Genomic DNA, 27702 nt, shown 5'->3' on the forward strand with positions numbered 1-27702 from the left:
ACTCTCTCGATTCTTCAACTACTTTAGATCAGCCACCTACCGATGGTTACCATAAGACTGACTACCACAGCTTCACACCAAATCCTATTAAACTTGATGGCTCGAATTACCTTTTATGGTCCAGATCTGCCTCTTTTGCCATTGCTGGCCGTGGTCTCACCAGCCATATTAACGGCACTAGTGTTCAGCCCTCTTCGCCCCAGGGCCCTTCGGGACGGTGGCTTGCTAATAATGGTGTTCTCATGTCCTACTTAATTGGCTCAATGACTACAGATTTGCAGCATAACTTTCTTCTTCTAGACATAGCTGCATAGATTTGGGCTGCTTGCAAGGAAACCTATGGGCAGCTTGGCAATGATGCCCAGGTATATGAACTTAGGCAGAAGGTCCTCCATACCACTCAAGGTGAACTTTCAGTTTCGAAGTACTATGCTACTCTACGCGATCTGTGGCAGCAATTAGACCACTTCTCTGACTTCCACCCGTCTACAGTTGCTGATATTGCTTCCTATAAGAAGCATGTGGACAAGATCAGGGTCTATGATTTTTTGGCTGGCTTGAATGTGGAGTATGATCCAATTCGTGTTCAAGTGTTGGGCCATAAGCCTTTTCCCACACTCGAACAATCTTATGCATTGGTTTCATCTCGAGGAGAACCGTAGGGCTGCCATGTTGCACCCTCCTATTCGATAGATCGGCTCTCAAGGCTGCTGCCCCGGCCCCTTCTCGCACTTAGTGGCTTGCTTCTCTTGGTGATTCTACTACAGGGGACTGTTGTTTGTGAGCTATCACAAACCCTATCACTCCAAAGAGAAGTGCTGGAAACTTCATGGGAAACCGGCTGATTTTGAAGCTAAATGGGCTGCCAAGACAAAGATAAAGATAAAGACCAAGGCCCATCAGACTGAGACTGTTACTAGAGCCCCTACTACTGACATTGGTCTATCCCAGGATGATCTACAGACCCTCCTACGTATGCTCAGACTTCGCCGCTGCCGCCTCTACTACATCGCCATCGCCAATTCCTTAGCTCCTTCAGTTCACACTTTGCCTTGGCCAGGTATTCCATTTGTAGGTCATTGTGCTTCTGTGGCTTCCCATCCTTGGATCATAGATTCTGGAGTTACAGATCATATGACCGGTTCCTCTAGTCTGTTTCAAAAATATTCTCCCACTTCTGGGAAAGATAAGGTCAAAGTTGCTGATGGGTCCCTTTCTTCAATATCTGGAAAAGGACTCATCAACTGCACTTCCTCTCTTCCTTGTCTTCTTTTTACATATTCCTAATTTTACTACTAACCTTCTTTCCATTAGTAGTATTACTCGCGATGTTAATCTGAAAGTCACTTTTTTCCATCTCATTGTGTGTTTCAGGATCTGGACTGGGAAGACGATTGGATTGGGTAAAGTGCATGGTGGCATGCACCTTGATGACGGTCGCTTCTCTCCACCACCATTGCCTTCTCCTGCATCAAACTCCTTGGTCTCTTCTGAATTTTACCAGTGGCACTCTCGGTTAGGTCACCCCCCTTTAGGAATTTTAGCTCATTTGTTTCCTAGTTTGGTCACCCTACATACTAAGGATGACTTTTTTTGTGAGGCTTGTGTTCTGGCTAAACAGACACGTTCAACTTATCCTATTTCAAATAAAAGGAGTTTTTCTTGTTTTAATTTGGTACATTCTGATGTTTGGGGCCCTAGTCGCAAGCCCTCTATTTCTGGTCATCGCTGGTTTGTCTCTTTTATTGATTGTCATTCTCGGAACGCTTGGGTATATCTTTTGCACACTAAAAATCAGGTTTTCTCACGTTTTCAGCATTTTCATAAGATGATTCAAACTCAGTTCCAGGCTACTCTCCAAATATTGAGAAGTGATAATGGAACCGAGTTTACTGAATCACAATTTCAAAAATATTTGGCTGATCATGGCATTATTCACCAAACTAGTTGTGTTGATACCCCTGCTCAGAATGGTGTGGCGGAAAGAAAAAACCGTCACTTTTTGGAAATGGCCCGGGCTTTGATGTTTGCGAGGAATGTTCCTTCTCAATATTGGGGGGATGCGGTTCTCACTGCCACCTATCTCATCAATAGGCTCCCTTCTCGGGTTCTTAATTCCCGTACCCCCTTTGATATTTTACTGGGCCATTCCTCCTTTATTGTCCCTCCCAAAGTATTTGGGTGTGTGTGTTATGCTAGGGATACCAGATCTCCAGGCAAGCTTGAGCCTCGTAGGCTCCGTTGTATTTTCTTGGGTTATTCTCCAACCCAGAAAGGTTATAAGTGTTACCATCCTCCTTCTCGTCGTACCTTGGTGAGTATAGATGTTGTTTTCCATGAGACCCTTTCTTATTATTCTTCACCACCTCTTTACAAAGAGAGTTCTAGTGAAGATGTGCCCTTTGAGATTCCTCTACTAGAGGTTCCTCTGGCTGTTGTCCAGCCTCCTTTACCACCACCCACGGCTACTGCCCAACCTCCTTTGACGGCAGCCATGGCTGCTGCCCAGCCTCCTTTGACTGCTGCCCAACCTCCTTTGGATGATGTCCAACCTCCTCCGGCTGTTCCTCCCTCACCTAATGGGAATCATTTACAGGGGGAGACCATAGACAATAGTGTTGTTAATGTTCCTATTCAGGGGGAGCTGACTCCAGTCCAGAGAACTATTGGTGAATTTCAGAAGAGAATTGACAATTCCAACATACTCACCTACACAAGGGATAGAACCAACAGAGGGCAGTTGCAATCCACTTTAGCACCAATACCCATCCAATTGCCGGCTCCAGATCCAAATCCTCCATCTCCTGGTAATCCCTCTTCTTCCGACCTACTTATTGCTCACCGCAAAGGTACTAGGACTTTTACTTTACATCTCATATCTCGTGTTGTTTCTTATAGTTCTCTTTCTCCATCTTTTCGTGTTTTTGTATCTTCTCTTTCTTCTGTTTCGATTCCTAAAACTTGGCAGGAAGCATATACAGATGGAAAGTGGAAGGCTGCAATGTTGGAAGAAATGAGAGCACTACATAAAAATAATACATGGGAGCTTGTGACTCTTCCTCTGGGAAAGAAACAGGTTGGATGTAGATGGGTCTTTGTGGTCAAACAGAAGGCTGATGGTTCTGTGGATCGATATAAGGCACGTTTGGTTGCAAAGGGGTTCATTCAAACTTTTGGAGTTGACTATCAGGAGACCTTTGCACCAGTGGCGAAGCTCAACATTGTCCGGGTGCTATTATCTTGTGCTGTAAATCATGGGTGGGATCTTCAACAGTTAGATGTAAAGAATGCCTTCCTCCATGGGAAGCTGGAGGAGGAGGTATATATGGACATTCCACCAGGCTTCTCTGATGACAGGACCAAGGGCAAGGTTTGTAGATTGAAGCGTGCACTTTATGGGCTGAAACAGTCACCTAGGGCATGGTTTGGCAGATTTCACAAGGCTATGAATTCAGCAGGTTATAGGCAGACTAATGCTGATCACACTTTGTTTATCAGATGAGTTGGTGACAAGGTAACTCTTCTCATAGTCTATGTGGAAGATATTGTGGTCACTGGTAATGATGGTGATGCTATCAGGGATTTGAAGTTCCTCCTTAGCCGTGAGTTTGAGGTCAAAGATCTTGGTCCTTTGAAATATTTTCTAAGGATAGAAGTTGCTCGCTCTTCAAAGGGCATCTTTCTTTCTCAAAGAAAATATGTCCTTGATCTATTGATTGAAACAGGGCTGCTAGGCTGTCATCCTTCAGATACTCCTATGGAAGCTACTACAAAACTTAGGGAGAAAGAGGGTGAGCCTGTTGACAAGGGTGTTTATCAGCGGTTAGTGGGCAAGTTAATCTACCTTTCTTACACACGACCTGACATTGTAGTTGCTGTGAGTTTGGTGAGCCAGTTCATGCATGATCCCTATTCCTCTCATATGGATGTAGTCCGTCGTATTTTGAGGTATTTGAAATCTGCTCCAGGAAAGGGAATCCTTCTATCTCCCACGGGTCACCTTAAGATTAAATCCTATACTGATGCCGATTGGGCTGGTTCTCATGACAGGAAATCTATCTCTGGTTACTGTTCCTTTGTGGGTGGGAACCTTGTCACATGGCGTAGCAAGAAGCAGAATGTTGTGGCAAGGTGCAGTGTTGAAGCCGAGTTTCGTGCGATGGCCCAAGGAATTTGTGAACTTCTGTGGCTTAGAGGATCATTGCAGGATATTGGTGTTGCTGTCCATCTTCTCATGATGCTTTATTGTGACAATAAAGCAGCCATTAGCATTGCTCATAACCCTGTCCAGCATGATCGTACTAAACACGTGGAGGTTGACCGACATTTCATCAAGGAGAAGCTTGAAGCCGGCCTCATTTGTGTTCCCTTCGTGAAGTCTACTGATCAACTGGCTGATGTGTTCACTAAGGGACTGAGTAGCAAGCTGTTTCATCCTATCTTAGTCAAGTTGGGCATGCATGATATATGTGCTCCAACTTGAGGGGGAGTGTTAGATATATGGCCAGAATACCGTGGGGGTATTCTGGACCTCTTTTCTTTGTTATTTTATTAGTTTTGTATTATGTGGTTTAGTCCCACATTGCTACCGTACAGATGTTTACTGTTTTATTACTCTTATAAATAAAGAGTGCTTGGAATGAATAGATCATTCAAGCTTTCCCTAATTTTAAATCTGTCCACAAAAATCACTACCAAACAATCACTATTCATCTTATTTTTTTTTTCAAAAAACCAAATTTTTTATTTGCAGAAAATATAATAAAAAAATAATAAAAGATAAAAATTTTGGACTCCATCAAGTGATAGATCGTCCAAAGTTATATAACATATCTTAAAATGACATGAATCTACCAAGGTTTGAACAATTTTTTTTTGAAAAAAAATAGATTTGGGGAAATATAGTTTACCTTTGAAAATTTTGTCAAATTTGAGATGAATCTTGAAGATGTGTAGCTGAATACTTCAAATGTGCAGCTGAATCAACTCTCCCGCAGCTTCCAACTTCAAAGCCAGAGCTAAAATGATTCACAACCTTCAAATGGAGAAGAAAACAGCCTTTGGACAAAACTCAATCGAGTTTTATCGAGTTAGGTGACTTTTAAAGAGGTAGATGGGTCAAGAATATATAACCCAATTCAAAGCTTATTTTTTAATAAAATAAGCCCATTTAGGTGATATATCTGCATCAAGAAACTTTCTAAAACAGCCTCCATGGAAATCTTCTCGGCAGAATCTTCAGTCAAACTATCAATCCTGTGAACAATACCCCACATGAACAGTAAACCAGATTAGATTCTGGTTCAATCCAAAATCGTGGACTGAAATCTTCTTGTCCCTTTTTCTTGTGCATGCTCTGGATTTCCTCCTTGAACTGAACTGCATCATGGACCTTGGTTGAAATCGAAATATACCACCGAAATGGGCGAAAAGACACTAAAACATACCGTCAAAATTACCAACATGGTTGAAATATACTACCGAAATGGCCGAAATGAAACCGAAATATGTTCCATTTCGTTAAAAACCAAAATGTTGAAGACTCCTTCAATACACATGCCATTTCGTTTCGACACTTGTTGAAAATGAAATATTTCATTGATTTCGAATTATGAAATCTGGAAGAATTTTTTTATCTATAAATTGTTATAGTTACTTTCCATTTCTTTGGATTCGTGTTTGATGACTTTCTTTTCTCTTATCAGCATGAATTTCATCTCCTTCCAGTGAACATGGCTGATAAGATTATCAATAACAAAAAATAGGAGAGAGAAGAGAACTTATTATCATTGTTACCCAATACAAGTGGGAGTGGCAGAGTTCTATTTTTTTTTTTTAAACAATTTTTTTACAATTTTACCTGAAGAGATGCTTAATGCTATGGGAAGGAAACCTCTTGGGGAATAGAGGAACAAGAAAACACATGTACTTGGTGGGCATATGTTTTCGAGACAAGACTTCTTGTTACTTTCCCATTTTCCTTTGTTTTCTACTTTTAAATCAGCACAGATCATCATAAATCATTAACTGCTTTCTGTACCTGCAGTTTTTTTATGGCCTCCTTCAGTGAGTCCATCGATGTACCTAATGCCTATTTTTGGAGAGGCTTCAAACCATAGGTAATCAATCTTTTGGATTCAGAAATCTCAACCATATTTTTTTAGTCATTGCCTTTCTTCTGAAAGATAAACTAGCTTAAGGAGGGAGAAGGGGAAGATGTTAGTTCAATTTAATTGGGAATTGTTACAGTAGCTATTTTTTTATGTGGAGTTCATATCCTGACCTTCTGATTTTTTCCCTTTTTAAATTTATGGGCAGTTCTGTCAGTCTAGAAAACCCAGACTTTTCAGTTCATCCAAGAGCAAAACACTTGATGGAGTACTCACAAACTGCCATTCTTTGTCCGGGTGATGCACTTTTCATTCCTGAAGGATGGTGAGGGTTTTCATCTGAATTTAAGATATTTGTTGGCTAAATTATCCAACTTCCACAAAATGTGAAATGTTGCTGTAATTTCTGTTTTATTCAGAGGCTATTTTCCTATTTTAATTGGTGGATTGCTAGTGGAGTTTCTAGAATCATTAAAAACTAAAAAGCTTCAAGGTAATATTCAGAATGTTTAAATGGTTTTTGCTTGGCCATGTGATTAGTCAGTAAATTGAAAAAAAATGGTCTTGTCTTTGCTTTGTTTAGCTTTATGTTTCAGTCTTAGTTGTTAAGCTGTCTATACTTGTTGTATGAGGTGATTATTTTTGTCATGCAAAACTGTGATATTTCTCTCATATGTGTGCACCTGTGTGTTTTTTTTTTAAGGGGTGGGGGTGTGGTGTGGTGGGGTAGGGTGCTAAGTGTGCGGTTACTTTTGTACAATTGTACATCATATGGACTGCTCTCATGCAATTCAGTGAAGAAAATCTGTAGTCATTACATTGTGGTGGAGAAAGTACCAAACTTTTTGTCTTTAAGTTGAATTTCGTGATGGCATCACCTCATGGTTTTCTGGTGGTGGGAGTTTCCCCTCTCTATGTAGAAGAATGTATTTGCCCCTTCCTGACCCTGCAGTAGTGGGAGCCTCATGCACTGAGATACTCTTTATGTAGAAGAATGTATTTCTTAGCGCTTTCTTTTGGCATTCAGTATCAAGCTTAACTCTTTCTCTCTCCCTTCCCCTTATTTTTCTCTCTCTTCCCCCGCCCCCCCCCCCGCCCCGGTGTGTGTGTGTGTGTTAAACTCAAAAAGGTAATATCTTTAGATTTTTCTGAATTATACAAGGCTGGTGGGGTGATTTAACTTTTAAAGTATGGTGAAGTCAAAGGCAGTTGAAGTTATTTCCTTCAAGTGTTATCTAGAATTCTAGTTATTAGAGTAACATTGTTTTCTTCACATGTATGTTAAGAGATATGTAACATGATAGGGGGAGTCCCCCTATCGTGGTTTCCTTTATTAGTTTATGTCTTTAATTGTTAGTTTCCTAGTCTAAGTAAGTTTCTTGTTTTAGGCTTTAGGCTTAATTAGGTAAGAGTTATATTCCTTTTGTAATTCTGTTTTGTTTTAATATAAATATATGTTGGCTGGTACGGTAGAATACACATTCTATTGCACAATCCTTTTCTCCCATTGTTATCTCTTCTTCTCCATCTCTTTCTGTCTTCTCTCTTCTCTTGACACTAGTTACAGGTTCTGGGATTCTTTACATGGTATCAGAGCTATAACCAGTTGCCGATTTGAGAGTCGTTTTTTAGTTTTCCGGTTTAGTTTGGTTTCGATGAAGACTCGTGTATGATGAAGTATATGCCTAACGATTTGCTGCTGCTACTGCTTTTGAAAGTGATCGAGTATTTCTGCTGTTCAAACAAGGGTTTCGTATATTGAGGTCACTCTATGGTTCGAAAATTTTCTGGTTCAAAGGGGGTACTTGGCTGTTGATGAATTATATACATCAATTTGTATCAAAGTCCATTGTCGCTGCTGCTGTTCGATTGCTATCGAAGATATACTTGTGGAATCAAACTCTGGTTTGCTGCTGTTTTCCTTGGATGTCAAACCCTAGTCAATTTCTGGTTTTGATGTAGCAACATTGTGGTTTGGGTTGCTGCCTATTTGAATCGATATCCTGCTTGTTTGATCTCAGAAGAAGCTTGATATACTGTGGATTTGCTGCTTGCGATTTGCTACTGGTTCGATCTTCTCGATTTGATGTACTGTTTTTAGGGTTTCTTGTTGCTGTTGCAAATCCTGGAGAGCTGAATACTTGGGTTCCCAGAATTTCTTCGCCGCTTCCGCTGATTATGATCTATCCGTTAATGGTTTCTGCTGGTTTTGCGCCCCAGGTTGTCTTTCCGCAATCGAAGTCGAAGGTTACCGCTGGTTGTATGGTCTTGATTTCTGGATACATGGGATTGTTTGCTTCTTCCTGATTTGCTGCTCTTATGATTCTTCCAGGTTCGCCGTATTCTGTTGGGACTGTTCCCCTGGTTTCCCTTGGTTCTTGGATGAGTAGTTGCCATCCCATTCGTCTTGCTGGTTGCGTGACTGTCCATGGGTTGAAGACAATCACGTTATTTGTTTTTAGTTTCCCTTTTATTTGGTTACCATAAATACCCCTATCCTTGCCTTTTATTCCCCCATGTCCCTTACCTCAACTTTGCTTCCAAGTATACCCATGGTCAATAATTATTAACCCCTTTCATATCCTTGGTTCTTTGTCTTACCTGGTAACCCTTGAAAACATTTGCTTTATTACAATATTGCCATTAGTTCTTACTCTTGAGCCAATTTGTTGATTTGTTGAGCCCAAAATGATCCAAAATGGGTTTTGGAACCCGGAATTGCATTGTTCGGTATATTTTCTTGAGTGCTCCCATTATTGTGGTCAGAATTTACCGATTTGCCATTAGGCTTATGTTTTTGCATGGAGTGGTGATTTGTTTGCCTACAATTTTACCGTGCAGGGAAGGTTGAAAATTATTGTTGGGATTTTATTTGTTACCGTGTTGGGGTGATTGAAGCTTAATTTATTGGGATCTTATTTGCCGGTGCTCTTGCTTATAAGATTTGTTGAGATGTCCATCCTTTGAGATGCTGATTATTGGTCGTTATTTGTTCACGTGTAATGCTACATGTGAGGGGGAAATTGAAGATGTCTACTGCAAGCAATTTTATCTGAGATTTTTTCTTTTACGTGTTCGAGACTCAAAAGTGAGTTTGATTGTTTGTTGAAGCGCCTTCCTCGAGATGGGCTTTTGTGTAGCCACTGGCGCTGCACTTTTATGGACTTTTGTGTAGCCATTGGAGCTGCACTTTTACGGGCTTTTGTGTAGTCATCGGAGCTGCACTTTTATGGGATTTTGTGTAACCATTGGAGTTGCACTTTTGTTTGTCTTTGTTGGAGCAGGTTACTAGCATTTTATTGCCTTCATTGGGAAGGAGGTTTGGTGTAGCCATTGGATGCTGCATTTTGTTGACTTCCTTGGGAAGAGCTTTTGGTGTTGGCGTGTTGCTGTTGTAGATTGGATTTGTTTGGACTGTTATTGTTGATGGATTTATTGATTGGAGTGCTGCTTTAAGGCTTTAAGCTCGTTGGGGTTTATGACTACATGTGTTCTTGACTGGTGCTGTGCCTTTCATTTTTGATCTTGTTGGTCCAAGTTGGAGCTTTCTTCTGATATGTGTATACTCCAGCTTGAGGGGGAGTGTTAAGAGATATGTAACACGATAGGGGGAATCCCCCTATCGTGGTTTCCCTTATTAGTTTGTCTTTAATTGTTAGTTTCCTAGTCTAAGTAAGTTTCTTGTTTTAGGCTTTAGGCTTAATTATGTAAGAGTTATATTCCTTTTGTAATTCTGTTTTGGTTTAATATAAATATATGTTGGCTGGTACGGTAGAATACACATTCTATCGCCCATTGTTCTCTCTTCTTCTCCATCTCTTTCTGTCTTCTCTCTTCTCTTTGCCAGACACTAGTTACACGTTCTGGGATTCTTTACAATGTACAATTGCACACTGCGTCAAGCTTAGCAAGTAGGATGCTGATAAAAATTAGGATACACATTAATACTGTAACTGATGCAACATTTCTTAAAGTCATAATTATCCTCAAGTTCCCATTCATTTGGAGTCGACCACTATGCTACAGCGTCTGATTTTCATTCCATTTCAATTGAGACCCAGAGCACTGTTAATGAGTACTCTAAATTATTCTCAAATCTTTAATTATACCCTCTTTGTATCATCCTATCTTTTCTTGCAACATTTGACTGCAAAAATGCACTTTTCACCTCTGCCTATTGTATTATAGCCCAAAACCCAAGATGGCCCTTGCAGTGAAGCATATATGATTAGCACAGTGGGCTCTACTTAAAGCTTTTGAGTATACTTCTGAAATGCATAAGCTTGGTGTTGGACATTGAACGGAGGTAGATTATTAATAACTTGAATGCTAGTAACTGGTTCTTTTTTCTCTTTCTGAAAGTCACTACTAGTCTTTGCTTAATTTAGTTGATGATATCCTTTTTTTTTTGGGGGGGGGGGGGATAAATGACCGAATTTATCAAATTTTTGTAGAACCATCGAGCAGACTAGGACTCAGCAACCCAAATCAACATAGTACGAAAAGAAGAAACAGAAATGTACATATGTGATAACAGAATCAGACTAGTGTAATTAAGAACTTTATGTGTCACAAGGTGAAAGATTTCCCAGAATACCTGCTTAATCAATCAATCCTTTGCTTGGCTAAAAGATCCGCCTTGTCGTTTGCAGTCCTTTGCTTTGATTAGAACGAGTAGTTCACTAGTGTAGGAAAGAACTTTATGTGTCTGATAACATGCACAAATCTCCATGGACCATCCTTATTGGAAGAGATCCAGGCAATAACAATCGCTGAATCTTCTTCCACCATGATTAGGTCTTTAAGTTATTGATTACTAAATGTTATTGAGTTTCATTACTTGACAAGGCCATCCTGGCCTGATCATAATTGTGTGTTTATTGCACATATTCCCTTGTTCTTCAGTGATTTTACTCAAATAATGCCCATAACATTGTTTGCTAATTGCTTCAGGTTCCATCAAGTGGATAGTAATGATTTGACCATTGCTGTTAACTTTTGGTGGCAGTCCACGACAATGTCTAGCATGTCAGAACACATGGATGCATATTATTTTCGTAGAGTATTAAGAAGGTACTTCACATTTTATCTCTCAAATTGTTTTATTGAGCAGTTCCTATACTCCTTTCTGTCTTCTATGTAGTGTGTTAATTTTTTATTTATTTTAATTTTTGAAGTTCTCTTTCGAAATACTAACTTGAGTTATGTTCTGATTTCATGTCTCACTCATCAAATCAATGATCCATATAAAAGATTGATTGACAAAGAAATGGTATGCATCCCCTTCATAGGTCTGATATATTGTCGACAATTTGTGTGCACTACTTTTCCCATTTCTCAATAATCAACTATTATTCATTGAGAAAAAAATTTGGTGCTTCACGATGCCAGAATGAGTTTGTTGACATTGTTTCATTCCTATTAATTACCTTCATGGTGTGCAAGAAAGTTTTCTACTTTTGGACTCTACTAAATTTATGCTTTTATTAATGATTTTTTTTTTAGTGTTACTTCTAGGGTTGCAATTTGCAAAAAAAATTTCCTTTTTAATCCCATAGGGATAATCTTAGCACATTTTTATTAATCAATTTTCTTCTAATGGTATTACCTTTTCTGTCACTTGTTTCCAAAAAGTTAAATACCATTCAGCTGGAGTTTAGCGTATGCAGAGTTGTAGTGTTGCAAGAGAACTCTAGTGGCCAGGAATTTTGATGAGTTTTTGTTCTACTGGTTTTATTTTCGTTTTCTTCTATCTGCAGTATGAAACCCGTAAAAACCTTCCATGGTAGAAATCAATTCCGTCAAATGATTTTAACAATTGAAAATATATCCACCCCACATATTTAATATTTATCACGTTAGAATCCTAGAACTTTACCACAAAAAAGAATCTTATAACTCATTAAAAATAAAACAGATGTCTGAATCAAAGATTTCACCAATTATCATATGGGAGAAGTTAACTCATGTCAGTTTCTGAGTTCTGACTCCAGTTCCCTGAGTCCACGCAACAGAGACTATTAAGAAAATCCTTGAGCCCCATAGTTGCCGGTTATAGTGCAGTTCTTTTAGATGTGCATGTACTGTGTACTACTTATCTTAATAAGGCGGTCTTTTGGGATTTAAAATGGATAAGGTATCATCTTAACTGGGAAATCCATGGTTTTGTTCTTGACTTCTGGGAATTTGTTTCTTAATACCTTATAGTGGAGAGTCTGTTTTGTTCTTGCCTTCTAGGCATTTGTTTCTTAATATCCTCTTAGTGGAGGTGTTGCAGAATTGTTGATTTTGCCCGCTACAGGAATACAAACCTAAGCATTATGAGTATGTTTTTTGTCTTTCTGAAATAGGACAGAATCAAATGTTACATACGAGTTCAGTTGGTAAGGGGAACCCTGAAAGACATGCAAATGAGCTGCATGAAAATAAAAATGCAGGTTAGCTTCCCTATACCTTTTATTATGTTGACAGTGCATCTTTGCACTAGTGCGCATACTAATGGCCAAATTTATGGTATATCCATATATATTACTTTCTGTCAGGACTCAGGACCCTCTTGATTTTTCTCAGGTTGCAAAGCATGTCTATCTTATGTTAGGTTTAATACAGTGGATGCTCTCTTTTCTTGTCAAAGCTAAAGTCTAGCATCTTATGGTTCATTGATTAGGCCATCATATGGACGAGCACTCTGGAAGCAAGGATTTGAAAGGGAAGAACCAAAAGCAGATCATGTTGGACCAGCTAGAGCCCCCTACACTCCAAGCTCTTCATGAGCTTGTATCTTTAGTTCATGAGAATGTTAATGTTGCTAGTCAAAGTGGACCTGAGGAATCCACCTCTGATAACAACGCAACAGTCAATGTGAAGGGTGAAGACAAGAAGCTTGTGACAGCTAATTTATTTCACTTGGATGATGATCCGGTTGCTAAAATCCTTCGGAACCTTGAACCACTTGTGCTTCAGAATATCTTGCAGGCTTTGGTGGTAATAAGTTTAGACTCTCTTTTGCATTTCTGTCATAAGTTGTTATTTTTGTGTCTTTATGATAAAGCTGGATTTTATTTTCACGTTATTTTTGGTTTTCATGATGCTTTCCATTATCTTCTTTTGGAACCCTCTCTGAATTAAGTAATAATACTAAGAACTCATAAATCTGAAGAAAAATTTCAGATGAGAGCTGGTTTCTCTCTCGCTCATATATATATATAGGGAGAGCGTTCTGTGGGGGAGCGCAGGGGCCACGTGTGCATGGCAGCCAATGAGAGCTTGCGTTGTGGCATCTCGGGGGCGGAATTTCTGCCTTTCATGGGGGGTGGGGCAGTCATTTCGCCTCCCACTGTCTGGGCGTGGCCTGCACCCCCTCTCCCACACGGAACATTTTCCCATATATATATTCCCCAAGCACTATATGCATTATATATGTATGTGTAGTGTCAAGCCGTATGTCCCCAAAGAAAATTGTCTTTCAAGCTTTCTGAAGACCTTTCTCATAAAGAGAGTCTAAACTTACCACCAAAGCCATGAAGACCTCATTAATTCTCTGAGAAGTGTACTCTTTGGATATACACTGACGATGGTAAAAGAGTATACTTCTCACATTATCTACTTTTGGAACCATCGTCTATTAAAGCAACTTCCCTTTTTTCATTAGAACTTCTTATTAATTCTCTTAGAAGTGTACTCTTTTACCATCGTTTATTAAAGCCTCAAATTCTTATCACTCTTTCAGCATAATTTCCCGAGGACATTAGAGGCTCTAATCCTGCATATGCTTTCACCTGTTGGGTCAGAAGTACTTACACAAAAATTTGATGAGATGGACCAACAGACCATAAAAGAAGAAAGGTGTGCCTTAAATTCACTCAAAAGCTTTTTGATTCTTTGCAAATACCACATGTTTGAATGGCTGAGTTCGTTGTTGTTCATTGTTCCTTCCAGGGATGAGTTCTACCAGGCATTTTACAGCATATTTGATGATCAATTTGCTGTGATGGATTCAATTTTAAATGGGAAAGAGCAATTTGCTCGCCAGGTAATTATGTACTCCTAATCTGTTGAACAATATATGTTAGTGCCAAACTGTCGACAAGTCTGGTTATATTCCATCTGTGAATTACATGCCTGACTATAGACGTCTAAAAGTTGACTAATTCTCCTAAAAATAATCTATGTATATGGAAAACAAATGGGAATCAGCTTTTCTGATGAGAAATGGTACAAAAGGAGGGCTCTATACAATATGAGTACACTGATTAAAAAGCCAATGACAACTCTGTTGTGTTCCTGTCTCTGGAGTTGTGTACAATTAATAGCCAAAAAAATGGCCTGCTTTTTACATTTGGCTGTCAACCCATACACTGGCCCTGCTTGGTTCTTAAAGGCTTAGTTTCTTTCCAACCAATGCTTTATGGGAAAAGCAAAAGCCCAACTTTTCAAACCTTCTTTCATGCGTCCAGATGCCCGCGCAATCTCATAATATTCGTCATCTCCTCAGGCATCACTTGATTTAGTCCTGCAGCTCTTATGGACTTGACCCAAACCCTGTAGGCAAAAGGATAGTGGACCAACAAATGTTGGACGGACTTAGTTATAGAGCACATTATCTATCAACTGTTTCCTGGACAGTGGCCCATCTAATCTGGAATGTTTTGAGTGTCACCTCGTCAAGGAACTGTAATCTCCTTGCATCTTCTGGAAAAGCTTAGGAGGATAGGAAAGCTCGCTCTTCTTGCAGTCACCTTAATGATTAGCCATAGCATCACCTACTTTTTCTCTAAAGATGTGATTTATGCTATATTAGGTAAACTACCTATTCTCTCCATCCGCCAACCAACTGCCCAAAAAGGTGCGAGTTCACTATGACCATGAATATGGTGTCCACAATCACTTTAGAATCATTCCCATTTCCCCCAACATTTCTTTGAAACTGGACCTCATGGGAATATGATTTTTGAGGGTTTAATAAATAAGTAAAATTCATCTTTGAGGATCCTACTTATTATTTCCTACCATATCATGGTTTCAAGGACTGCCCATTCCCAATCCCTCATCAGTCGATCAGATGGAATTTGAATCATCTGATCTTTAATACACAAAAACAAGCTAATCCATTTGAAATTTTGATTTTCTGCACACTGGATTCGCTTATCCATCATTGTTCAACTTGCTATGCTTGGAATGATTGTCATTCTGACCTTGATTGAAGTTGTATTGAAAAGTACCGGCAAAGAAGTTGAAATGGATGGTTCAGTTCAAAGTTTGACAATGCTACCAGATAAACATGGGTAGCCTGATAATCAAGTACCTCAAGATGGATGGTTCTGTATAAGGAGAAGGCTTTCCCAATGCGCATGTAATATGACAATCTTGCGGATTGCAGGGTACTACGGGTCCATCCGTGTATTGGCATAAGACATACCCCTGAATTGGCATGGACCCACCACACAACTGCGATCTGTACTGGCATATTATGTACCTGGTGGGCTAGCAATTCTCACCATATAAATTGGAGAGCTCACTTCGCATTGCTGAGGTTATGGATGCATTTACTTTTATATTCCCCCCCCCCCCTTGTTTCTTTCATCATCCCCTCGTACTGCTTTTATTTTTTGGGTGCTAATACAACTACTGTTTCAAGACCTGTATTTTAATATTTTGTAATCCATTCATTGAAGAATATTGCGATGGATGGAAAGGTGATGGTATTGTTCAAAAGAGAATACTAACATATTCATTGTCAACGTTCCAAATTTCAATACAAACAAGCTTCAGATTCCAAATTTGAAGTATTGGATAATCTCGTACTATCATTGGAAACAAAGATTCATACATGGTTCTGATTCCTTCATTGCAGGCATTGAGGAATGTCTTGGATTTGTATGTTGGAGCGAAATATGATGGATCAAATCGGTCGGCTGAGTGAGGTGCCATAGCTTTTTGACACCTGCTATACTGATGTGAAACTGATTACAGCACTGCTTGACCTGTATTTCATATTTTCAGATCAGTCCCTTTTGTTTGTACCAGATACCACTCTGTTAAACATTGTCAGTTTTGTAGAATATAATGAATTAACAACTCTAGACATTGCTGTCAGAGTGCTGCATCGAAAAATGAACTAGCGGAAAAGATCACATCACATGATCTAGGAAATTCATCTTTGTGCTATTATGCAACTCTGCTCGACTGCCTCCCACTAGTTCAGGCTATCAGCAGTGGGAGTGAAAAGTAAAAAACTGCACTCGGAGCTGTGCTGCAAGATGCTAAGTTGCTCATGGAGGGTTGTAGTTCCTGTAAAGAGGTGGCACACAAGGTAGCAAAATGTCGGCGACCTACTGCCTAAGATTGGATTCAGCTTTCCCTAAAGACCCGACGCTATTTGTATCTACCTTTATTGCCTGTTGTAGCTTCTTAATATAATCTGTTTGTTATGGCATTGTTGTATTAAGTGTCTATATAAAAAGAAGTTTTAAAATATCTCTTCTTAAGGTTTATTTTGTGTCATCTCCCACAAGTGTTGAATCCAGGACTTTTTCTACTGTTTCTAGCAAAACAAAGAAGTGGGAAATCTATAGTCCCATATTGATTTGGTTATATCCTATAACGGGAACTACAAAGGTAGGATTCTTTGGAAGAATTATTCACCTCTTGACTTTGGGGAGTTTCGGGGTTTATTTCATGGTGGCAGAGCATGGCGCTGATGTATACGTCCGGATGTAGATCCGAAAAAGTCTTAGTCGACTTTGGATAAAGGAATCTCTAAGATGGGCTTATCAGAAACATTACTGACATGTATTATCCTCTATTTGACATTTAGTGAGTTTTTTCGGATAAGAATTCTCAGATGCATTGTCGATGTCAATCCGTATGAAGTTGTCTAAAAGCAAGGAGTGACTGGTGATACGATTCAACCCAATCATATCTCCTAACAACTACAAGTTTTCTCTGTGGTAGCTGAGTTCATGATTGTTTGTGAAGCTTTCTTATATTGCAGTAATTTTCAAGTTGGTAGCCATTTAAGTCTATAACAGAATAACTCATATTTTATTGTTCTATTTACAATAATTCTAAAGACTGTAGAATTAAGAGCATAGATATGGGTATTGAAAGTTCTCCAACAACTCCCCTTGTCCCTCTGCAAGGCTTCAATGAAGAACTAAAGGTTCATTTTAGACTTTGACAAAACAGGACTGTTCAATTGTTCTTATTATAAGAGATGAAAGCAAATGATTAATTTCGGTGTGGACCAATTTACTGTCTTTTACTTTGACTAAAATTAGAGCCACAAAGCTCCAACTGAAAAAACTCCAGAAATACATATGCACAAACGAAGATCAGTTGCAGAGAACATAAATAAGGCGTAAGATGACACAAAGAAGCAGAATCTCGTCAAGGGCTTAGGGACCCCATGAGATCTGTAAGCAAACGCACGAGAAATTAGAACCGTAAACAGACAACAACAAACAGCTAAGTCGTCAGGAGAAAAGGAAGTTAGAGAAGTGAGACATGAACAAAGCATGAGCGAAGGGTGTATCCAGTGCACAAGGCTTTCAACACTGCAAGGTCTGGGGAGGGTTGTTATGTTCACAGCCTTACCCCTATTTTCGTAGAGATACTGTTTCCAGACTCTATAATGTTTGCCAACTACCATGTGGGATGAGAATGGGTAATGGGTGGGACCACTAGTAGAGTCTAATGTCAAGCTTAGACATTACAAATATCTAATTGGGTTCAAATATGGTTATCGGTTATACAAGCTTATGAGAATGCCACAAAACCCATAGCAAGTGGCTTTTCTCGTTGGGCTCACCCAAGGTACAGTGGTTGACATAAACCTTTTGGGGTTTCATTCGAAAACAAACGATTCCACATCGGATGTGAGTATTCGATTAAAGACTTATAAGGACTTGGGCATCTTCTCCTTAACCCCAGTTTTTAAGAGTGAAATCTTCCCAAGTCCCAATATTACGTAGGGATCAGGTTTGGGTCTCCCACTAAACTTTCAAGTTCAAGTCGCTTTTTTATTTGCTCCATTTCTTGCCCCCTCCATTTCCTCAAGTTCCTCTAATAGAGGGGGTGGACCCCACCCGAATAGTGTATTCGGGCAAGGGTAGCGTGGTCATTTCTGCTCCCTCTACTAGAGGAACTTGGGGGAATGGGCCTGCCCAGGAAATGGAGCAGATAAAGGTTTGTTTAAGTCCTATCAGAGTTCTCCAAGTAGTGCATTGAGGGTGCATGGACATATATGGGAGGGCATGTGATCATCTTTGTATTTGAAATTTGACATATGACTAAACCAAACCACTCTGTAGATGTTATCCAAGGGTTGGAATTGCCACATCATCCTTGTGGCACAATTAGGTGCAAGTACGAATGTTAAAATATAATGCAAAAGGTGCATCTTGTTATAACCAAAGTGGTGAAGCGGTCAAGTGCCTAGCGCACTTGGTAGCTAGTGGTGCGTAAAGGCCCATTGCTATCAGGAGGTCTTGAGTTCAAGCCTCCTAGTTCACATCCTACATCCTCCCTACCTATCAAAAAAAACAAAAAAAGTGGTGAAAGGAGAAGTTGTAACCTTCTTTTGAGTGCTTCTTGTTTTATTTCCAAATGTTAAAGATAAGTCGGGTAAGAAAGGGTTTTAAAATTACTTTGAAAGTGACTTACCACTATGTAATTCTCAAGAGCTTCATTGTTTTGCATGCCTTTTCAAGTACACATTTGAAATGATAGGATTTTACCCTCGGTGAAAAAAAAAAAGTTATACTAAAAGAGCAAGAAAAAGTAAAATTACAAATTTTTTTCACCAACTTTGGTTATACCAATATTTTTCAAATGTAAATGCATATATATTAAAATTTGGTAAAGGCCCGGATAGGCACACCCCCTACGTAGGTAAGGTAGCAGGCAACACCAATGGTGAGGGGGGGGGGGATGAAGTATCATACAAGACGGGCAAGGAGGTCATTTCAAAGGGGGAAGAGAGAGATAGAGACATTGGACGTTAGCTTACGATACACCAGCGGTGTGCCCAATCTTTTGTCTTAAATTTCTCCATGTTTTTTGAATTGGTAAGCCCGAGGAGAGTTGAACTCATGACCTGTGAGGCCATGAGTTCAACTGTCGTTTAGAAATCTAAAATTGAAGAAGGAATTGTCTAAAGTCAAATCAATAGAGTGGCCAGGCCGTGAGCCCAGATGGGTTGGGCCTGGGTGAGAATATCTGAGCTCATTCTCACTTCATGCTGGACCTGGGCTGGGATATATGGACCCAGTTTGGACTAGGGTATTCATGATTGAAGCCCTGGTGAGACTAGTTGGTGCAAGTTTGGCCTTTTTGGCCCGAGCCTGCTCTGAGCCCGAACTAGGCCTACTCTGAGATACCTTGGTCCTGAGGGCGGGTCAGGGTTGGGAATTTCTGGCCCTGAGTCAAGGACGGGCTGAGTCCGGCCCAGCCCAATCTGACCCTTTCTTCTTCTTCTTCTTCTCCCCCGGCCCAATCCTTGCATCCCTTAAAGATAATTCTGGTTGATTTATTACTATGACAACCTGAAGTCAACTAATTTTATGTAGTTTCACGCATAATAATAGATATAGTAGAACTTTAATAGGAAGGTACTTGTTTTATACTTCAGTAGCTCATGATACCTTAGGTTAAAATAGACAAAATTTCAAACCATGTGGTTGAAATATCTTTTCTAAAAGGTCAGCCTAAGAATATTAAAACTGCGAAACAGTTTTTTATGAACTAAATCCAAACCAAAAAGGCAAAAACATAGCATCATAGTTGTCACGCTAGACCCCATGGTCAAGGCTAATCAGAGTCAGCCCAGTTAGACCCTAAGGGCAGGTCAAGGTTGGATTTTTGGGTCAGACTAAGCCTGAGCCCAACTAAAGAAAATCAAGGTTGGACACTTAGGCTGAGATTTTAAAAAACCCGAACCAACTCAACCCCATTGCAGCCCTAGGTGAGAGTGACGAGACCATTGAGACACTAACACTATATCAGAGATGTATATGGTTCTTTGTTTAGCAAGTGAAGTATTTGCATTTTGATTTTTATTCTAACAAAATAAGAGTATTTGTAGTTAGACAGAAAATGCCACCTGAACATGAATTGGATCCTACCAGAGCCAAAGAAGAAGGGGAGAGTTGGCTGGTCGGTTGGATCTGGAGATTGGAATCTTAAAATGATCTTGAGGATAGGGGGATGTCTCTATTGTATGGGGATTTGCAGAAAGAAAAGGGCAAAAAAGCATAGAAAAGCAAGGGGTCCGGTAATGATTAAGTTTTGGAAGGAAGAAAGAGAAGAGATAGTAAAAAGGAGAAAGGGGTGGTGACTGATGAGAGATCGATGACGAGTAAGACGAGATGAGATTCCCTTTAATGAAACGATGTCATCTAAAACTACTTTAGTGAGACAAAGGAAAGGTCTCTGAGATAGAGAGAAGAATTGAAGCTTTTGGTTTTGTCTCCTTGTGCAGCAGAAGGATTAAAAAAAAGAAAAGCAATAGTCTTTTTTAGCAGGCAAAATGGCAAATGGCATGTATTGTACCTTAACCCACTGCTACACTCATATATACTTTCTAAAAGCTTGGATTATCCCATACCCTTATGCCCCACCCCTCCTTTCAGTAATCCCAAGGTCTCTCTCTCTTTCTCTGTGTGTGTGTGTGTGTGTGTGGATATTGAATATTTAGCAGTTGGTTCTTATGCTTAACTTTTTAAATTTAGCATTAGAAGTGATTTCCTGTGTTCTTACTCCTTTCCTCCCATTTAGGTGGTTTCTCCTCTAATTCACAATTTCTGGTTAACAAAACCTTATCTTCTACGCCCCCATCAACATATTTAGACCAGTCTATGGATGCCAGAGCAGCTCTAGACACCTATATATATATATATTCAAACTAGGAAAGATCACATCCGTTCAGTCATTGCAAAATTCTTTTGCAAGTCTTGACACATTACTTTCTTAGTTTAGCTTCATGAGGCAACCTATTGATAAAACAGTTTTTGAGGTACTTAGGTTAATGGTCCAATTCAATCATCATCTCCCTTTCGGAGAATCACGAAAAATCCCACATTTTCTAGGATGTGTCATGAAATGTACGTTTATGTTATGATCTCATTTAATATAATACATTTTAAAATGGTGAGACCCACTTGTCCAAGCAAATAATATCGTATCATCAGTGTGACAGTGAGTTTCACCTACCAAAAGAGAAAATATCGTGTCATCAAAATACCATCGATGGGGTTAAGTTCGTCGATGTCTAATTTTCAAAACCGTTTGGTCGTCCCTCAAATCAATCAAAATAATCTAAATCATTTTTCATATGAATAAGCATGAAAATACTACAATACGCCTTCTGGGCTCCTTTCGTAGTTTGCTTCCTCATATAGTCATATGTAACAATATTTATTATGTATCTCCTCCAGCCATGGCGGGAGCTGAAGGATACAACCCAGCCAAAACAGGGGTGTTTGGATCATTTCACAAATGGGCCCCACCCTATAAAGTGACCAAATCCTCATGTTTTGGCCGGGCTAGATCCTCCAGCTCCCACCACGACTGGAGGAAAGCCAGGTCCCTTAATTTATATGATCGAAGCACCACTATCGATGGGGTCAAGTTCGTAGCACCTCATCTTTTAGGTTATTCAAGGTCTAAAAATTAAACACATGCTTCATTTTTTTCATCTTCAGAGAGACCTATTTTTGTTTTGGAGGCAAAAATGTCTCACAAACCCATCTTTCCATGTCTAATTAGTGGTTAATATCACCAATTCAGACCTAATATCCATATATAAAAAATGGGTTTTGTGGGCGCACCCTATGAAGCAAACTCTGAAATGTGTTAGTATTTATAATCTAATAAGCTTTGTGACAAGTTCTCTCAAGTTGTTTTAATCAGTTGCAAGCCAACCCAAGGCAGCTTGTGATACTGTGGAATTTAAGAAAGCAAACCACCAAGAAAAAGACTTCAAAGCTGTGCTAAGCATGTTTCTCTAAGCCGTTGACATTTTCTTCTGCCTCTTTCTTTTTATTGCCCATTCACTAAGTGTTCACTCTCTTTTCTTCTCTTTTACCTTTTTTTTTTTCCTTCGTTCACTCTCTTCCTTTTCCTTTTCTCAATCCTGCCAGTAGGCAATGTCGATCCCGGACCACCAACTTAACACACAAAACATAGTGGTGCACCATTGACTTAGCTGCACCTTTCACCCACTCTTACACCGGGGTTTACAGTCTCCCTATATATCCCTCTTTAGAAAAGCCTATATATATTTCCTTCATGAAACTTGCCTTCCCTTTTTTTTTGATAATTAGAGGAAAAAGCTTTCACTGTTGAATATTCACTGCAGTTAGAATTTTGCAGAAAGAGCAAAAGAGAGATACTGATGATGGATTCTTTTCCATGGAGGGGAAATTATTTGATTCACCCCTGTGCTTCGACTTTGAAGTTTGAATTTGAAGACTAGAATTCCCCACTTAAACATTTCCATTTACAAACCAAAGTGGGTTTTGTGGGAGCCTTGAGAGCTAGCTACTCGATGGTGCATTTCTCAAACCCAAGCAGTTTTTGGATTGAGCCCCCTTAGGTCGCGGATGGGTTTTTCAGATTTGAAAAAGAAAAGACAAGGGGCAAGGGATGGGGTATCATACAAGAGGGGTATGGGTCATTTCAAAGATGCAAAAAAGAGAGATAGACACAGTGTGCACTAGCTTACGATACATATGGCCGGTGTGCCAACCTTTTCCCCCTAGATTAAACAAGAAACTACTAAAGAAAAAGCACAATACATAGAATTTTAATGCTCTAAAGTGCGGTGTACTGTCATTACACCGGATCCAGATCCTCTATTGCCGAGCTGCCCGGTAGGACCGTGCTGCGTAGACACAGTGCTGCGTGTAATGACCGCATTACCCCCACTTGGGCATAGCTTTTGGACAGGGGTAAGGCGAATATTACGTGCAACACCGTGTCTGGGCAGAACGGTTCTGCCAGGTAGCTCAGCAGTAGAGGATCCAAATTGCAATACACCACACTTGAGCAACTGACAATGGCCATGAGACTGAGAGGATGAAGTTTAAAGGTGCACTACCCAGTGCCTAGTCAGATGCACAAGTGTGGTGCCCTTGAGAGGATAAAGATCCCAACAAATATTGTTTAATAATTAAAAAAAAGGCACAATAAATATTAAATCCTAGTCTAGATATTCTCGTATTTGCTCTATTTTAATGTTTGTCATCTTAGATGGTAACCCTTTATGCGTTTATCCTTTCTTTTTTCTTTCTTGTGAACATGTCGTGATAATTTTTAGGGAGAGGGTTCCTTGAAAGGAAATGGAAATGTGACCCTTGCACCAGTGCGCAAGGACAATAGGAGCATGCGTAAAAGCATCAACATGGGTGAAATTTTCACCTTTCACGGGGTGGGCCAATCAATTTGCGCCCCTTTGTGTCTAGGCGCCGGGGTCACACTGCCTTTTAGGGTTCTATGACTTTATTTGCCTAATTTTTTTTTTATTTTCAATTTGCTAATTATTTTTGGTACCTAACAATTAACTTATTTATTTATTTCTAACACCTCTTCTCCTCGTTTTTCTATTCTGATCAATGGCTCCCCTCAATGTTTTTTTACTCCAAATTAGGAATTCATCAAGGTTATCCTATCTCTCCTCTTCTTTTCTCCATTGTAATGGAGGGTCTTTCCAAAATTCTCTTGATCAAAACTTAGGACCGCATTCAACCATCCCTAAGTGCAATGCTTTAAGATCACCCATTTTTCTTTTGTTGATGACCTTATGATTTTTGCCAAAGTAACCCTTCCTTCTATATCAACAATTTCTGAAGCCTTATCTTCTTTCTTTGGTATGTCTAGCTTCTTCATTATTCCTCATAAGTCTCTTTTTTCGGAGGAATTTTTGTGAATCTTAAGACTGATCAGTTATGTGGTATTTTAGGATTCCATGCATGAGTCATCTTCCTTTTCTTTAATATAATTTTCATTTAAAAAAAAAAAAAAAAACCTATTGTAAATATATTGTGTGTAGTTTTATGATTATAAAAGGAATTGTCTTAGATTATCATTTGAGTCATTATGAATTTCAAAGGGCAAAACTTTCCTAAATGACTCACTTTGATAATTAACTCATCAAGGAAGATTGGATGAATCAAAACTTTGTGGACATGTAAAACCTAAGGTCTCTTTTTCACATGTACAATATTAGCTCAAACACAAATGTTCAAAAAAAAAAAAAAATTTGTTTTAAAATTCATGATTATGGGATAGTGCACAATAGTGGTCAAAATATCATAGATACGCATGACACATGGACATACTTGAGGATGCATGCCAATACATAAAAAGGTATTTAATTGACATGTTACTAATCCAAATCACGTACTATCTAACAGTCAAAATTTATCACATCATTATTCCACATGACACAATGAAGTTTATTAAACTTATCAAAATTTGACAAGGGATCCTTCATTGTTTCGTCAATATTCCAATTATCAATATAAGGGTATAAGATATTTACCATGCTCACCCCATATGGCAATAAATTTGGCATAGTCAAATTGCTCCCAGAGTGAGAGTGTTTTAATGGAAACCACTACTCAACCGTGTTCCCCACCCTGATTTCCTTCCCAAAATGGGACTTTAACAATCAGCTATTGATAGGAGCCATCTGTTTCTCTCTTGCATTTATTCATCTTCAATTAGAATGCATTTGGGTTTCTCTTGAATCATTTCAAGAGAGAAATCAATGGCCCTATGTAGTTATGGGTAATATTTTATGTAGGAATGTAAACGGATCAGATTCAGCTTGGGTAGTGCTATATCCGCATTTGCATCTGATTAGCTTTCGGATAGTGCTAAATGGATACGGATCGGATATTTTATCCGTTTACATGTAAATATAGCTTTTCGGATAGCTATAGCCTATCCGTTTTCGCATCCGTTTAGCTTTCGAATGGATTTGGATAGTGCTAAACGGATACGGAAACCGATTTCAGCTATTCATTTACACCCTTATGGCACCTTTAAATTTCTTTCACCAATACTTCTTTTCGGATTAAGCAAAGGACTTCTACCCAAAAAAAAAAAAAAAAAGTGAGCAAGGGATACCTATGGAACCTACAGTCGGATGCATTAGGATCCATCTGCTATTGTTGCTGAAGCATTAGCTACCCGGGAGGCTCTTCATATTGATGTTTTGAGAGGATATAGGCAACTCAGATCCTTCAAAGTGATTGTCTTTTGATTATCAATTTCCTAAAGGACAATAAATCCTTGAAAGTGAATGTTTATCAACAAGCCCGTCTAGCTCAGTTGGTAGAGCGCAAGGCTCTTAACCTTGTGGTCGTGGGTTCGAGCCCCACGGTGGGCGTTGTTACGGTTTTTTTAATAATATTTGTAGAGGTTATGTTTGGGAGTGAAGAAAAAAATATCATAAGTTACATGATTAGATAATAATTGATTTATATACCTTTCCTCAATTTCAAATTTATTTATTTTTTTCTTATCATTTCATCTTTTCCAAAGAAAGAAAAGGAAATCAAGTTTGAAGTTTAATTTCAACAAATACAACAACAAACTCAACCTTGTCCCAACCTAAAACTTAATGGGGTCGATTACATAATCAAAACAACAACCCAGCAAGTTAGGAGAATCTCAACTAAATGGACTGCTACATGCATGGATCTTTGCCCTCCATTAAACTCTATTTGAGGACATACTTGGTACAAGACCTAAACTACGCATGCCTTTCTCACAACTTCTTCTATTGCCATTTTAGGCCTGCCCCTTGCTTTTTTAGCTCCTTCAATCAGAATCATATCACTTCTCCTCATCTAGGAACTCCGTTGAACATGATCATACCATCTCAAACGACTCTCTCAGAGCTTGTGATTAATTGGGACAACTCTCAAGTGAACTCTAATACTTTCATTCTGTACTTAATCCTTCTTAGTTTTCCACACATCTAACTTTACATCCTCATCTCTGCTACACAAAGTTTCTCAATATTACATTTCTTAATTATCCAACATTCTACCCTATATATCATAGGTGGTCACACAATTAACAATCCTATAGAACTTTCCTTTAATCTTTAAAGGAATACGTTGGCCTCATAACATTCCGAACACACCTCTCCATTTCATCCATTCCATGCACTTTAATTCTCTGTAAAAAATCATCTTCTATGTCACCGTCTTTATTCATGATTGACCCTAGATATCCAAAATAGTAACTTTGTAATATGTCTTTTTCCTTAATTCGCACCATGTCAGTATCTATCATAGTGTGATTAAAATTACACATCATATACTCCGTCTTTGTTCTACTAACCTTAAGGTCTCTTGTTTCCAAGGTTGATCTCCATAGCTCTAACTTAGTGTTAATCCCTTCTTTTGTCTCATCCACAAAAACGATATCAACAACGAAGAGCATATATATCATGGGACTTCATCTTGAATGCTCTTGGTTAGCTCGTTCATGATAAGCGCAAATAGATAAGGGCTTAAGGCTGATCCCTGATGTAACACAATCGTAATTGGGAATTACTTGCCCTAACCTCCCACAAATCTCACACTAGTCACCACACCCTCATACATATCTTTAATTACATCCACATGTTTACTGGACACCCCTCTTTTCACTAGAACAGGTTGGATTAAATCTCTAGAGACTCGCTCATAGACTTGTTCCAGGTCAATAAAGATCATATGGAGATATTTCATACTATCTCTATATCTTTCCATGAGCCTCCTCAATAAGTAGATAACTTCTGTAATAGATCTTCCTGGCATAAAGCCAAATTGGTTTACTGAGATATGAGTATCTAGATCTTTTCTCAAACGGGCTTTAATTGCATTCTCCCAAGATTTCATAGTGTGACTCATTAGTTTTATGCTTCTATATTTATTGCAATTTTGAATATCACCTTTATTTTTGTAAATCGATACTACAATGCTTATCTTCCATTCATCTAGCATCTTCATTGAGATCATAATCCTGTCAAACAGATTGGTTAACCAAAATAGCCCACAAACTCCTAGGGTTTTTCACACTTCTATTGGAATCTCACGTGGACTTATTGTCTTGTCTGCTTTCATCTTTCTTAGGGTTTATTTAATTTCAACAAATAACCCTAAAAAGAATCCTAGAAGAGTTCAACTTCCAATCATGGTTCCTAATCTTAGATCGGATCGGGCAATTTTGGCCAGATTAAATCGGTATCGATCGAGAGCAATCTAATACCCTTGTACAGATAAAGGTAAAGAATAAAAAAATAAAAAATTTCTAATAAAAAAAAAAAAAGGACAAAGATATCATATTTGACCCGATTCTAGAGCGATATTGATCCAAAACACCGATCTAATTTCAATGCCAAGATTAGTAACCATGCTCCAAAGAGGTAATATCTTCCTTTTTTTGATGAAAGTGTAATCACACAAACCACACATCAATCCCAAAAGATTAACTGACTTTTGGGACCGTGCAATGGCAAAAAAGAGGTAATATCTTGAATAGTTTATTTGAGGAAAGTGTAATCACATAAATCACACACTAATCCCAAAAAGTT

At 38.9% G+C, this 27702-nt stretch overlaps 1 protein-coding gene and 1 non-coding gene across 5 annotated transcripts in view; both read left to right on the forward strand.

The window, feature by feature from the left end:
- The window catches only part of LOC122648635 (tRNA wybutosine-synthesizing protein 5), a 36622-nt gene extending 20431 nt beyond the window's left edge, over positions 1-16191 (forward strand). For 2 of the 4 annotated variants that reach the window (XM_043841849.1, XM_043841850.1), the window contains exons 7-15: positions 6047-6119; positions 6319-6435; positions 11064-11183; positions 11364-11382; positions 12466-12547; positions 12778-13094; positions 13840-13955; positions 14049-14142; positions 15964-16191. In XM_043841849.1, coding sequence (XP_043697784.1) covers positions 6047-6119; positions 6319-6435; positions 11064-11183; positions 11364-11382; positions 12466-12547; positions 12778-13094; positions 13840-13955; positions 14049-14142; positions 15964-16032 — 1007 coding nt within the window. In that variant the 3' untranslated portion in view covers positions 16033-16191. The remainder of the gene's footprint in view (positions 1-6046; positions 6120-6318; positions 6436-11063; positions 11184-11363; positions 11383-12465; positions 12548-12777; positions 13095-13839; positions 13956-14048; positions 14143-15963) is intronic. The other 2 variants (XR_006331107.1, XM_043841851.1) reach the window with 2 other exon arrangements.
- A 9239-nt stretch (positions 16192-25430) lies between these two features.
- On the forward strand, positions 25431-25503 carry TRNAK-CUU. The gene has a single exon. It is a non-coding gene; the product is annotated as a tRNA-Lys (tRNA).
- The last annotated feature ends 2199 nt before the right edge of the window (positions 25504-27702 follow it).

This window comes from Telopea speciosissima, chromosome 1 (genome assembly GCF_018873765.1).
Source record: "Telopea speciosissima isolate NSW1024214 ecotype Mountain lineage chromosome 1, Tspe_v1, whole genome shotgun sequence".
Classification (NCBI taxonomy): domain Eukaryota; kingdom Viridiplantae; phylum Streptophyta; class Magnoliopsida; order Proteales; family Proteaceae; genus Telopea; species Telopea speciosissima.